Below are 15,953 nucleotides of genomic sequence, written 5' to 3' on the forward strand. Positions count from 1 at the left end.
AGATGAGGCACAAAAGACACAAATATGACACCTTTCCGCCTCGCATGCTTTTTTCTCAGTTTAATCCCTTCTTTCTCTGACGGCCCCCACAATCTCCAGCGTTCTTTCATGCATTTTCCTCTTTCGACTCACTAGTTTACATTATGAAGTGTAGCAAATCTCCAGCCCAGATTGGCACAAAGCACCTCTCTTTAAATGATGAGAGTGGGAATAGAGCAAAATCCAACACCCACCCTGATACCCACATGCACACACCACACACACATCCATATTCCCAAACAAGCTCATGCACACACACGATCACAGTCAAATATAGAAACTGCACATGTATTCTCTACACCAGCACATGCTCTCGCACTGTGAGAATGAAATGCAAGAGGGATTTCAGACAGACACCCATCAGACGTATAGAACACCCAGCATCCAGACAAGTGAAAATCACTCCCTTTCTTTTATTCTTGAGGTCAAGAGAAGCCCTTGCCAACTGAAAACACCATAATCCTGCTGCCTTCAGACGATGGGAGGAAACGGGGTGTGTGCAGCTGAAGGCCGTCTGGAAGAATTTCGGTTTCAGCAAAAATGACCTTGATGAGACTAAACTAGGATCAAACTCATTTCTCAACACTAAGGCAGAGAGAGCTCTTATTCTCCTTTGTCCATATTGGCTCAAAATCACAACTGAGATTTCAATTGTTTCTCCTAAACACTATTGAGATTACATGGAGAGTAAATGGAGATTTTTGCTTAAATGGACAGTTCATCCAAAGATAAAAAAACAAAACAAAATCTGTCATCATTTCATGCTGTTCTTTATGTCTTCTGCACACAAAAGACTTTGTCCAAACAACATTTTCAATTAACCCCTTTGACTTTCATTGCAGAATAGAGAAAGCTATAAAGGTTTGGAACGACCTTGAGAGTGAATAAAAGATGATAAAATCGTTATTTTTGATTAGATGCCAGTAATCTCACAAGTGTCTCTCTTCTTAACTTTCAAAAAAGTATTCATTCCCAATCATTTCTCAAACTGTGCTCAGAATTTCCAAGATAGCATTGTCTGTGGTCAGAAGTCAGAGATATCTGTATGAAATCTGACATTACAGCGGTCTTCTACATTTTTAGGGCAAATTTAAAAATAAATTAAAATAGAAAGGATTACATTTATACTTTTTATTTTTAGATATTTTATATTATATAATTCACTAGAATGACTTATGTCCTCATGCCTTTAACGCCAGTCTCCATTTACGCTGTTTGCCCTGAATTGTGGTCTTTGTGTCCTACACTACTTTTACACTAGTTTCACATTTACATCCAGAGTGTGTGTGTGTGTGTGTGTGTGTATATATATATATATATATATATATATATATATATATATATATATATATATATATATATATATATATATATAGTTCTTTCAATAGGTTATGCATGTTATATATGTCTTTATGTTTATATGTTTTTATATTTTATGAGTTTAATATGATTAAATGTTTATGTCTATGCTTATATATATATTTCAATATGTAGCACCATGGTCCTGTGAGGCCATTTTGTTCCTTTGTATGTCTCTGCATATAGCGGACTGACAATATAGCTCACTTGAACATAATTAAATGAATGCATTTATACTTTGTAAACTTTATAAAAGGAGTTTAAGATGAATTACAACTGGCCAACCCCTGCATTACAGCTTTTAAACTTAATTGATAAACTTAAACTTTTGATACTTAATTAAGAACTCCTTCAGGTCTCTTAAAATCCAAAAGAGCATCATTTGAGCAATTTCATTTTCCAGTCAATATATATAAATGTTTTTTAGACATTGGGACACCTCCAGGTTCGGGGTCATGGGGGTTCATGGCACACTCAATAAACAGCTGTCAGTAAAAAGGGCTGAGAGTCCCAGCTGCACAGATGCGGTCAGTGTAGATTGTAATCAGCCGGAGATCTCAGATTGGGATTTCAGGAGAGCGTAATGGAGAGGACCACGGTGGCGTTACATAAACCAAGACAGACATTCCGTTACCATGGAGGCCTTATCACATCTGAACCCCCCACTACCCACGCATGCTCTCCTTTCTCTTCCTCATGCCGTCTTTTCTTCATCTCTCCCTCGCTCACGTTGGTGCCTTTTGGCATGATGCACCGTGTGTGTTCATTCGTGTGTGCTTTGTTCATTCTCTGAGGCTGTATGCGCTTGTTCTTCATATCTGCTTTATCTCGACCCCGCTGCACAAAATCTGTCCGTTCTGGGAGGCATTTCACCCTTCAACTCCCATCTTTTCTTTGGATCGTAACACAAAACACCATCATTCACATGTAAATCTACTCTGGCGGGCAGCCAACTATAAGGAAATGCACAAATGCCACTGGAGGACCACCATTTTTCCTGAAACAGTTCTTTGAAATGAATGCTTGTGGTGAAAACTTCCCATACAGTTTGGAAAGAAGAAAGCAGGTGCAAATGAAAATACATGTGCTATGAAAGACAAAAGCAAGAAATAGTCCATGTCAAGCCACCAGTCTAGAACAACACGTGACTCCAAAAAAAAAAAAAAAAAAGAAAAGAAAAACACACCTACCGGCCTGTAAACTAAAACAGAGCTTGCTGAATTTAGAAGCGCACCACTTTTTTTTTAGGTCTAACCCAGTTCAAACTGGCCCCAGGAAAGTTGTTCCTAGATTTTTAAAGTCTGCTCTCTGGCCAGACGGGAGAAATGATTTGAAACCTCCACGACTGGTATTACATAAGATGAAAATGAGAGAGGTGTAGCTCTAACAGATGAACAACATCAGTCCAAGATGTGCCCACATGAAAGCACGACACAACAGAACCCAACAAGAATACCACCCATACAAAACAAATCCAAACCCACAGCAGAGGTAATGGATTCATTTAGCACCCTTTTGTTTGCCAACCATGTGCACAACCTTCAAACCTAGCTCTCAAATTGTGGGATAACGCTGGAGGCAGAGGGTTGACAACAATAATATATATAAAAAAAAAAAATCAAATAATGTGCACTGATGAATAAACAATTAAACCATTTAGTAAGAAAGAGAATTGGGTAAGATCTCATGTCCTGTTGTTTTTAAAAGTTTATCACATGGTCAGAGAGTTTGACTCCTAACCCTAAGGTTGTGGGTTCGAGTCTCTGGCCGGCAATACCACGACTGAGGTGTCCTTGAGCAAGTTGAACCCCCAACTGCTCCCCGGGAGCCTCAGCATAAATGGCTGCCCACTGCTCCGGGTGTGTGTTCACGGTGTGTGTGTGCACTTTGGATGGGTTAAATGCACAGCAAGAATTCTGAGTATGGGTCACCATACTTGGCTGTGTGTCATGTCACTTATACATAGTAAATATCCTCAAGTCAGCCTGTGTTTGTACAACACTAGATACGCATAAACTTTAGGAAAAATGTCACTTTCTGCCTCCCATGACTCTTTTTCCTGCAGGCGAAGAGAGATCACACACCCAGCCTATCGTCACAGCAAGAATGGCCCCAATACTTCAAAATAACATCTTACACATGTTTGATTAAGATGATCATCAAAGCTAAAAGCTCCTCTATGGCTCTGTTTCTAAATGGTCCTGTATATAATCATCACCCTCCTCCACTAGAGTGAAAGAACTAAAAGAATGAACTTTATCACCATTACAGTATGCAGTGATTGATATTACTCCTCCCTACGCTCATCGCTTTCTGCATTACTGTTTATGCCTGTGATCTAAAAGCATGAGAAGCTGTACGAAGGGTCTGTATCTTCTTACGTAAGCTGTTTGGATTGGAAGGAGGCTTTCCATGTGCGACTGCTTCTTGGTGGGATTGATTACTGTGTGCTAATCACATCCTTCTCTCTCGCAAGCAGGAGGCTGTTTTCAGGCTGTTATTAGGGCTGTCGGTCAAGCCACTGATCCGGGAGCTCGAGGCCATCTGTGTGTGCGTGTGCACGTGTGTGTTTGACTGTGCAAACTGCGTGGTGAAAAAGAGCAACCTCTGCTGTCACTTCAAAGGGGGGTCACGTGGCGCATTTGCTATGGTTTGATTCAGCCTCTGACTCGTAGTGACTGCAATGCTGTTTTTGTAATGCAGAATGAAAAGAGCAGAGAGAGAGAGAGAGAGGGAGCACTTCAGAAGTGCCGCCTTATAATCGCTTTCAAAAATTGTGTCTATGTAGCCTGAGTGTGATATTCTCCACTAACATCAGGACATGAATTATGGGGGGGGGGTGCAAAGAGTATATGATGCTTGAAACAAGACATGACCTACCCAAAGAAGGTCAAAACAAAATGCTTATTGTTCATTTGTGCTTCGTCAGGGTTTTCAAACATCAGTAACCACAAAAGCAAGAATTCAAGAATCTTGCAGTAAATAGACCCTCGCAACATGAAATATCGTTCATCTGATGAGGTAACCATAGCAACAGTAGACTGAGACCTCATAACATGCCCTAAAAGTTATTGCATTATTCTAACACTTGCTTTCCACTTATCCCTCTGTTCCCTCCTTCCATTTATCTCATCTTCCTACACCTCCACCTCCTCCGAGGGCGCCAGTTGCCATGTGAACAGGTGCTGAGACTGAGAGAGGCTCCTTCACACTGGAGCATTTGTGCTAAGAGGACTAGGAGGACCCGACATGCTCACACAAATATCCATATCATTAGATGGAGAAAATAGCATCCAAAAACATTTATTTGGAAAAATATGTTTCTCCACCAAATTCTGAGGCAGCACTACATGTATCCTAAAGGCAATCCCAGAATGCACTGTGCCAAGCTCAGAGAAAGAAAAAAAAATCAAAGATGGTGGATTCTAAATCTATTTCATGCAACACTGTAAAATAGTGATTAAAAAGTTCTATACTAATGAAAATGAACTATTTTCTCCTGCATTTGTTTATGTTATGCTATGATTATGTTCTGTTTATTAGAGAATAGCATTGCTAGATAATACCAAACTGTCTTGGAATCAACAGAGCTCTATTTGTGTTGTAGTAAGCGTTGAGATGTAGCAAAAGTTGCCAAAGTTGCCTATGCAGGAACAGTGCAAACGAGTCACATATATCACACAATATAACAAGCACTTGAAAATGCCCTACTGTGTATACTACCACCCCCTCCACAAACAAATCAAATCTGCAGCATTAACATACATCAAAATAAACATACTTAAAAAGCACAAAGTCTGGCTAGACGCCACAGCTTCTCTTCAGCAGAGAGCTGCCCAGGTGCATGGATAAGCACAAAATGAGTGGGCTAACCGTTAAGGGTCAAGACGAAGGGGGGCGAGAGGGTGATACCGCAGAACAAGAGAGAGATATCTCACTTTTCCTTATGATGTTATGTAAAGCCCTGCAAAGGGAGGCCAGTGTGTGGGTAGCCATTCCACTCTAATCCCTCACTCTTTTCAAAAGAAAAAAAATGCCAGCATTCCTCCTACACAAATACACTCTCTCCAATTGCACATCTCTCTCTCCCTCCATGCATTTATTTCTTTCTCAACACTTGCACTCTTGCTGAGGATTCTTTAAAACACCCTCAGGATATTTTCGGCCCACAGAAAAGCAGCACATGGAGTGGGGTGGTCCTTATCCAACCAGGCCTCAGTCCAGAGACTACCTACATCTCTATTTGCCTTCATTTGCTTTTGATGAAAAAGCAAATCAGATATAATAATTCCAGAAGAAATTTTCTTTTTGCATATGACTACAGAACTGTTTGACCCAGCTGCAAATGCCATCATTGTGGAACCACAGGAAAATGACGTCGTGAAAATGCTGACTGACATCACAAGAACGCACACAGTCCCGAACCTTCACTACCAACAACCTTGAGATGTGAAAGGCTTTTAAGAGTATGCCTGGAACAAAGAACGAGTTTTCATTCATTATTTAAAAAAATACAGAATGACGTTTGGCTTTGTCCGTGGTTTTCATACATGCATTATTTTGCCTGTGCGAATATTCAGGGATGCTGCAACAATGCTAATTGAGTGAATTCACAGTATATATATATATATATATATATATATCTATACAGTCATGCCCAAAAAAATGGACACCCTTAGTAAATATGATCAAAGAAGGCTGTGAAAATTAATCTGCATTGTTAATCCTTTTGATCTTTTATTTAAAAAAATTCACAAAAATCTAACCTTTCATTGGATAATAAGAATTTAAAATGGGGGAATATCATTATGAAATAAATGTTTTTCTTTAATACACATTGGCCACAAATTAAGGACACCCCTAGAAATTCTTATGAGTAAAATAACTCTAAAGTATATTCCCATTCATATTCACAATTTTGTGTACTCCAGGGTGATTATGAACATGAAATTATCCAGCCATTGCTTCCTGTTTCACAGAAATATAAATAGGGGGGAAAACAGAGCCCAAATGCCCTTAATCATCCATCACAATGAGAAAAACCAAAGAATATATTTCTGATGTGCAGCAAAAGATAACTGAGCTTCACAAATTTGTGAAGTTGCTATAAGAAAAGAGCTAGAGCAGTGAAAATTCCCATTTCCACCATCAGGGCAATAATTAAGAATTTCCAACCAACAGAAAATGTTACAAAACTGCCTGGAAGAGGACATGTGTCTATATCGTCCTAATGTGCGGTGAGAAGGAGAATTTGAGTGGCTAAAGACTCTACAAGGACCACAGCTGGAGAATTGCAGAAAATAGTTGAGTCTCAGGGTCAGAAAACCTTTAAAAAAATTGTCAAACAGCACCTACATCACCACATGTTGTTTAGGAGGGTTTCAAGAAAAATTATCCTCACTCATTCAAAAACAAACTAAAGCATATTCAGTTATCAACCATGACTGGAACTTCAAACAGGACTGTCTTCTATGGTCAGATGGAACTAAAAAATGAGCTTTTTAGCAGCAAATACTCAAGATGGGTTTGGTGAACACAGAGATAAAAAAGTACCCCATGTGTACAATGAAATATACTGCTGTATTTTTGATGTTGTGAGCCTATATTTCTGCTGGAGGTCCTGGACATCTTGTTTAGATACATGGCATCATGGATTCTATCAAATACCAACAGATAAAAAAATCAAAATGTGACTGACTCTTATAATGGACCATGTTTGAATCATCCAACCATACAATAATCCAAACACAAACCTCAAAAACAACACAAAAATGGGTCACTGGGCACAAAACCAAGCTTCTGCTATGGCCATTCCAGTCCTCTGACCTGAACCCAATAGAAAATGAGTGTGATGAACTGAAGAGAAGAAGCACCATCATGGAGCTGGGAATCTGAAGGGTCTGGAGTGATTCTGGATGAAGGAATGGTCTCTGATCTCTTGTCAGGTGTTCTCTAACCTCATCAGGCATTATAGGAGAACATTTAGAGCTGTTAAACTGCCAAATGGAGGTTTAAAAAAGAATTCAATAAAAGGGTCCTTAATTGTGGCCAATGTGTATTAGAGAAAAACATTTATTTCATAATGATATTTCCCCCAATTTAAATTCCAAACCTGTTAATAAACAAAACCTTTATCACAACGGGACATTTTTATTGACAGCAAAAACACTTCAGTAAAAACATTAACACAAGGTACAAGCCACTCCCCTTGGCATGTAAAAGTGGAGGAAAATTTCCCAAAATTGTCAACTACCACCACTAACAAATCACAGCCAATACACTGCTCTTGCCCTGCCCACTGGAACTTTGTTCTGACACGCCAACCAGCAGAACTACTGTTGCCTCTGGCTCACAACTGGAAGAGCTAAAGGTAAACAAAGTTATGTAACGATCAACTTGCTAATCTCGGTTCAATGAGCCCTACAAAATAACTCCATTACACACTAGCAGTCATTACACACACTCATGAGGTGCCCGTGCACATTCCAGAGATAAAGCTGTTTTTAAGGTGTGCTGTCTTGGAAGAGCACTAAATAAGATTCCTGAGGATCCTGAATTCCACATACAATACCCAGGATATACAGGAAATAAAAGTATATACACTTTAAAAAAATAAAGGTTCTTTCTTGGCATTGATGGTTCCATAAAGAACCTTTGAAAACCTTTCTATTGCACAAAATGCTCTTTATAGTGGAAAAGATTTTCTTTAGATTTTTTTAAATGTTCTCCTTACATTGGTTCTTTTAAGACTAATCAATGAAACAGTCTTTGGGGAATCAAAAAATGGTTCTTCGATGGCCTTTGGAACCATTCATTTTAAGTAGAAGTACATATACTTTTTAACTTGCAATCATGTGATCCAAAATGTAGATGCATCTACAAAGTCTACAGCTGGGCTGATGGTCTTAACGCTGATGAATTGACTGTGCATCAGAACTGATATGCAAGCAGTGTCTTATTTCAGTGTGTTACCTCTTGACCCTGGATCAGTGGACTTCCTTCACTCTGTAATCCACAGTCACTCCACAGACAACAACACTAGATGAGACAAATCGCAAGCCCGTTGTTGGCTAATGCAGGATTAGCGGCACTTTTTCAAATTTCCCCGGGCTTCGATAATAACAAATTGCAGAGAAAATGTCAGTCTTATCTAGAGGCAAGGCATCCCCCTTACATAAAGAAAGTAAAACAAGTTGAGAATGAGGCCAAATGTCTCAGTCTGTGACATGCAATTGAAATCTCTCTGATCTGTTCTAGATGTAGAGCAGAGGTTTGAGATAAATTGCTTAAAATCACCTCCAAAGGAGGAAGAGCGACATGAGCTGTCAAGTGCACAAAATGAATGGCAGTTTAGGTCGAGACATCAGTTTATCAAGGGCTCACATAAAATGTGTTTTGAAAAGAAATTAAGCATGTTGAGTGAACTTTTAATTCTCAATCATTAGTGTAATATTTCAAGCCACATTTACAATTTTAGGAAAGTCAGTTTTGATGCAAAAATCCAACTAAAGGCTTCAAATTCTGCATGTCCTTCAAACGCCTCTGGGTTTTTAGCTTTTGCTTTATTACACATACAGTCTACCTCAATTCAGCTTGATGTGCGCAAAACCTTTCCTCACTTTTCTATTATTCACACAGGTGGAACAGTCATCATCATTTACCTTGTCTAAAAAAACAGGACATTTTTACAGTAACCGTATATCCTAATAACGCACTGAACCCAGGCAAATGGTCCGTCTGGTCATCGATTTTACATCAAGCATAATTCTCTCTTTACGCACTGGCATACTGTCGAAATCCCTCCAGTTTCCATGGTTACTTCACAAAAACACTCTACTGCACATGTGCAGTGCAAACTGCTGCACTATGGCTGCAAAGCATCACTGCCAATGAATGTGTGGGAGAGCCATTCTTCATAGCATAAAAGTCCTGGATCTTACAGGAACAGGTAACATGTATGCACTTGTTAAAGACACCCCATTCCCATCAATACACATCACAGTTTGTCATTTCCCTGTAAAACATCCTTTGTCTGAGACTACAATAGAAATCCCCTCACTTGGTACAGGATTTGATTGGTTCGTGGTGTTTTCTGCATACAGGTGCTCAGTGCTGTATGTGGGTGGTAACGGCTTGGCAGTTCATGAAACATCCATAACACCAATTTGAGGAAAGACACAAAGGAAAGCACCATGGAAACATGTAACATTTTCTTTCGCTTTCCCATAACCAAGGAAATTCCCAAGCACCAACCTGTTTGAAGATTTTCCTCATGCAGTCAGTTCCTCAATTAGTGATTTGATCCGTTATTGACAAATGTGAAAGCATTTTGTTTTATGGCATTATTTGTGAGTTTTTGATGTGACCTTTTAAAAGTTTTACGACTAGCTTTGACTGCCTTTCTAGAATACAGTGGAATACTGTCAGTGTCATGCCACATTTCGGTGAAATAAAGAGGGTATGAAATGCATATATAGATCAAATAATCACGCTAAAACAAGAATTATTTTCCTCAGTTAAAAAAAAAAAACGTATCTCTGTTTGTCATGGCATTTGTATGTCATGGCATTAAAAATTACTTTATGGATGTGAAAATTATGCCTAATGTTTGGTGTTCATAATATGGCCCAAATATTGTCAGTATGAGCTAATTATTTTCGTAATAGCAGTGACTAACATCTGCAACCACAGGGATAGTAACTAAAGTAAATTATAGAAGTGCTACCGCATTATATGACGTAAGAGACAACTAGTGTCAAGTGTGATTCTGTTTACACAGCACAGATTTCTGAAAATTTAAGGGATTCAGTTTGGTTATTATTCCAACATTAAAGTCTGGTTCCATTCGGGTTTGACACACCCACTTTTCACAATTTAATCAATTACAGTTGAAATAAAATTTATGCACTGCCATTTTTTCTTGTTGAATATAATAATTTACTCCAAAATACACCACATTGCCAAAGTAAAATGTTTTGTCCTCTTTCATATTGATTATGTGAAGTTAAATTATTTTATTTAACTTAATGCGTCATCTTAAAAACATTTTGTGGCATGACACAAAAGACAAAAAATTTTCACATTATAGCCTACTTAAGAGTCATACAATAAAATGTACGTCTCCTTTAAATAGGCTATTCATAAACAAATATGGCGCTGATACTAAACATTTTAAAACGTTTACAAATGTTTGAAATATTTTCGGTCCACTTGAATCCAACTTCAGTTTGAATCAACATAATAGCCTACTGATTAATAGCCTGCTATTTAAATTGTATGCAGTAGTTATCGATATCTGCGCTAAACTCGTCACATTCGTGCAAACGATAACGGCTTAAAATCTGTGAATATTAAAGAGAAGGTGAATTTAAAGTGCACAACAATAGTGGTTATCGCCAAAAGTAGCGATCAGTTGATAATCGCGACAGGCCTTGCGGAAACTTATTACTGTAACCCACTACTACAACTATGAGCAGTAACGTCGCCATAGCAACACAGGGAAACGACGTTACAATATTCTAAATAGAACGCGGTGATCTTCAAAGACCCACCAAGAAAGTCCGTCGATCAGTGCATGAGCGTGGGAAAATGGACTCGTCTCACCTGTGCAGTTGGCGTAGCGCTTTCCTGCCACACTCTCCAGCAGCGCCAGCGCTAGATTGTCTGGAGTGTCCGCGGGCAGCGGGGTCCAGTTCGTGTCCAGACTCGCCTCGGAGCTCTGCTCGTCGCTGGATAGCGACGGACTCCTGATGTCCGCAGTGGCGGAGGGCCAGCACGGCGCTTCTTCTGTCTCCGGGCTGAACACCTCCCTCGCCGGGCCGCTCTCGGGAGACGTCTCCCTGAAGAACGGCACCACACGGGACAGGCTGGCCCGCCGCCTGGATGCCCCAGTGCCGGTGGCCTTCTCCCCAAATCCACCCGCCCGAGTGAGTGCATTGGTCTGCTTCTTCAAGAATTTTTCAAGAGGCTTCATTCCAGCCGGCATTTTGATGACAGAAATCGCAAGAAGGCCCTGGGTTGCTCCTAATTAACACTCAATAATGAACACTGATGATGACCGTGTGGACTTGAGCGTCTACATCATAGCTGGATAACGCTGGATCCCAACTCGGATTGGAAAATGCCTGAAGAAATTATTCTCCGTGGTGTTAAGGTGTCAAAGAATAAAATACGGCCATGTTCAGTGTTCACGGTACACAAGTGGATTCTGATCGAGTCTTTACTACGCTAAGAAGAAAAAAATCCAAACGTATTCCAGGGACACCCGTCCTCCACTGCAGTCCTTCAGCTCGAGAGAAGGCTATATGTGTACTACTACCATTGCCACTGTCAACGAAGCCTTGAACGACAGACGAATGATCAGACAAAAAAAAAAAAAAAAGATTAAAATAGCAGCAGGTGTATCTTAATAATGCATATACATATATAAATCAGTCTCTGCCAAGATGCCGGACCATATACATTAATCGTCTACCGAAGAAACGTGCTCCTGTCGCAGACGAGACGCGCGACTCGATGCTGATGAGGACTTCGTGTCTATAGATCCCTCACCGGTTCAGTGGTATCCGTATTTATTTTTTTCTCACGGTACCGAGTGTCTCTGCGCCACGAGTCCGCACAAATACTGAGCTCCGTCGCTCTCACACACCCTCTCTCTCTCTCTCTCTAGCTCTCTCTGCACCCGCCTTCTCTGCAGCTGAGTGCGTGTGTTATTGGTGGTGTCAAGAGATATTGCTCAATTGCTTTGAATCGCAGCAATTGCAGTCACAATTTCAAGAACCCACATGTGCGCCCAAGACTGAGCATTTGAATAAGCTTTTCCATTTGTTTTAATCAACCAGGTCAAAATGTGACATTTATAGGCTTATGGAAATATTGAAGAATTGTTCCACTATACACTTTATTGCTTGTAATCGGTATCTCTTCACAATACCATTGTTTATACCACCTTATTTTTGCTATGTATCTCAAACTTAGATATACAGTACTATTGCATTATTTATATGCAACCGTTTAATTAAAAAGCTACTACTTCCCCCTAAACTGTTTAAATTAATATTAAGAACTAAGAATGCCCACTGTACCTGCTGAACATACTTTAGGCTGTAAGCTAATGACAACGTGAACTATTATGTTTTTTTTTTTTTTTTGCCATCTCTGGTTCCATGAAGAACTGTTTTAATACCCACAGAACCTTTCCACTGCACAAAAGTTTCTTTATAGTGGGAAAAAGTACTTTCGGTAATTAACTTGGTTTTCACACTAAGAATTTTTTTAGAACTATTCACTGAAAGGTTCTTCTATGGTCAATCCCCCCATAAAAACACCCTTCCGGGCCTTTCTTTTTAAAACTGTTTAGTATATTTTGTAAGGAATGACAAATAACTTTTTGTGCATTTGCATTAGCTCTATATTTTAGAAATAGTGGAAATAAAATACTACTAATAATCAGAAAATAAACCTATTTTAGACCTTGTGTCTATCTTATAAAACATAAAACAAACTAATTTCTAAAGCATCAAAATTCATTAAGGAAGAACCTGAGACTAAAGTTCTGTATCAATTACAGTTGGCATGTGTCTTGCTCTCTTTCAGGTCTACAGTTGGCCAGCTGTATGGTTTCAAATTGCGCAGCTGGAAAGCACAAAAAGGAGTTATCTCCTCCACAACCACTTCATGAACACAAAAACCCTGCATTTAATCAAAGGCACTTATTAGGACACACGCACAGACACCATCAGACCTCAGGCCTGGTCAAGGTACAAGTGGCTTATAGTTGTGAGCCAGTAGGTTAAGCAACTTCATTATCAGTATTAGGTTACATTGAGCAGACCTACATGGTGTCTTGTTCAAACGTCTGTCAGGAAATAGTATCCCAAGACACCTATGAAGGGTAAATATGGGATCCGGTGACCACACTATGCTGGGCACTTAACTGAATACAGAACAGTGGGAACAGAAACCAAATAATATGTTTAATAGCTATTTAAAAATAATAATAATAATAATAATAATGAGGTATATGTGGTTTATAAAGAAACTATAAGAAACTATTGTTTTACAACATTACCAGTATGACCTGGCTTTCTGTAATAAAACTCACAAAACAAAGAAAGTATTGCATAAAACTAAATCTTTTGTTAGTTATTTTGTACAGCAGTAATCTCGGGATAGTATTGAAGGAATAGTTCACCCACAGATGAAATTTTGCTGAACATTTACTCATCCTTAGGCCATACAAGATGTATGAGTTTGTTTTTCAGAACATATTTGGAGAAATTCGCATTACATCAGTTGCTCACCAATGGATCCTCTACAGTGAATGGGTGCCGTCAGAATGAGAGTCCAAACAGCTGATAAAAACATCACAATAATACACATGACTCCAGTCCATCAATTAATGTCTTGTGATGCTAAAAGCTGTGTGTTTGTAAGCAAATCCATCCAGGATCCATAGTTGAGCAAGTGATGTAATGCTAAATTTCTCCAATCACATCTACATCTTGGCAGGATTGAGAGTGAGTAAATTTTCATATTTAAATTTTTTGGTGAACTATTCTTTTAAAGTATATAACTGCATTTGCTTAATCGTTTAATATTCAACTGCCTGATGAACCCACCCAGATGAACTCATTGAGCTGTGGTTAGATCTTCTTCCACACATCATATATGATGACTGTGCACTGCAAAACCTCAGAATGAGTATTTCCGCCCTCTGTGACATTACACTGACAAAAGTGCTGAAGTTAGGCAGGGTGAAAGGCACTTTAGCTACATCCTATAAGTCCCGGTTGAATTTTGAGTCGTGTGTGACTTCACTCAGCCCTGTCTGCAAGTTCAAAACTGCAGGTCGTAAAAAAATGCTCCTGGTATAAGTTTAGCTCTGCGTTAAGTAGAGGTCCTCTTTGTCACAATGGAAATGAGAGCGAAACCATGCTGCAGAGAAGTGGAAAACACACATCGGGTGAACCATGCAGTCATCCGCTGGTCACAAAACTAACACAACGAACACACTCATTCTCTCCAACTTTATACACTTACCTATCCTAGTAAGTCTCCCGGTTAGTGGCTTCCCCTTGTTTATCTCACCGCAGGTCATCCCTCGCTTTATCCCACTTCTAACTCTTAGGTTTCTGTGGCCTTTTGTAGGAAGTACACAGCATTAGGCCCACTGTCAGATGTGGATGTGTGAGTGTCAAAAGAATAACACGGTCAAGTGTTTGTCATGCCGTGTAGTCATATGTACTTCTCTTAATATGACTGATATAATGTTAACATGCATGGTCTATGACTTCATCACAAGAACCCCCACAACAACATTAGACTTGCCATCAAAGTGCTGCAAATGACTATATAATGTTTTCTGTGCTCTCAACAGGAGAATTTAGGGGGTAATGAACCCTTAAATAAATTAACTCTAAGGCCAGATGAGGCCCTGCAACTGGCAATGACATGAATGAATGTCAAAATTAGGAATAAACAGACACAGAAAATACTTATGTTATGAGCAATAACTGATTATGTTTTATGTGTGTGTATATATACGTGTGTGTGTGTGTGTGTGTGTGTGTGTGTTTATGTATGTGTTATATTTCATATAATTAACAGACTGAATCTTAAGTATAGTATGCAATTTTTATGATTAAAAAATACATTTGTCTTTTTTATATAAAAATGTTTTCTGAAGTTGTAAATAAAACAAGAAAATAGTATTACAATCTATAGTTATTAATATTATATTTATGGTTATATAGTTATATTGTAGTTATATAATTCTTCAAAATGTCATAATTAATTTAATGTGTTACTTGCAGTCTTTGTAACTGAAATTTTCACCATATTTTTCACTGTGTATATATATATATATATATATATATATTAGGGCTGTCAAATGATTAATCACGATTAATCACATCCAAAATAAAAGTTTTGTTTACATAATATATGTATGTGTACAGGGTATATTTATTATGTATATATAAATACACACACATAAATTATATATTTAGAAAATATTTACATGTATATACATTTATATATTTATATTCTTATATTTTATCTTATATATAAATATATTTAATATATAAACATAACATATTCTTCTTAAATATATACATGCATGTGTGTGTATTTATATATAAATAACAAATATACACAGTATACACACATATATTATGTAAACAAAACTTTTATTTTGGATGTGATTAATCATGATTAATCATTTGACAGCCCTAATATATATATATTTTTTTTTTTTTTTACATATATATGTATATATATATATATATATATATATGTATATATATGTATATATATGTATGTATATATATATATATATATGTATATATATATATATATATATATATATATGTATATATATGTATATATATATATATATGTATATATATATATATATATATATATATATATATATATATATATACAGTAGGTTATATGAATTCAGTAAGCATCAGAACATAATGTAAAAAACGATAACCTGGCATAGAGAAAGTGTTTACTGTTTTTGACTTGGGTGAAATGATCTTAATATTATC

General features: G+C 38.0%; 1 protein-coding gene across 2 annotated transcripts in view; it reads right to left on the reverse strand.

The window, feature by feature from the left end:
* The window catches only part of LOC109097946 (rap guanine nucleotide exchange factor-like 1), a 34,811-nt gene extending 22,708 nt beyond the window's left edge, over positions 1 to 12,103 (reverse strand). The window contains exons 1-2 of one of the 2 annotated variants that reach the window (XM_042728191.1): positions 11,873 to 12,103; positions 11,002 to 11,737 (exon numbers count right to left, since the gene is read on the reverse strand). In XM_042728191.1, the coding sequence (XP_042584125.1) occupies positions 11,002 to 11,383 (382 nt within the window). In that variant the 5' untranslated portion in view covers positions 11,384 to 11,737; positions 11,873 to 12,103. Of the gene's footprint in view, positions 1 to 11,001 lie in introns of both variants that reach the window. The other variant, XM_042728187.1, reaches the window with a different exon arrangement.
* Positions 12,104 to 15,953: the final 3,850 nt, after the last annotated feature.

The sequence above is a fragment of the Cyprinus carpio genome, chromosome A3 (genome assembly GCF_018340385.1).
Source record: "Cyprinus carpio isolate SPL01 chromosome A3, ASM1834038v1, whole genome shotgun sequence".
Classification (NCBI taxonomy): Eukaryota; Metazoa; Chordata; class Actinopteri; order Cypriniformes; family Cyprinidae; genus Cyprinus; species Cyprinus carpio.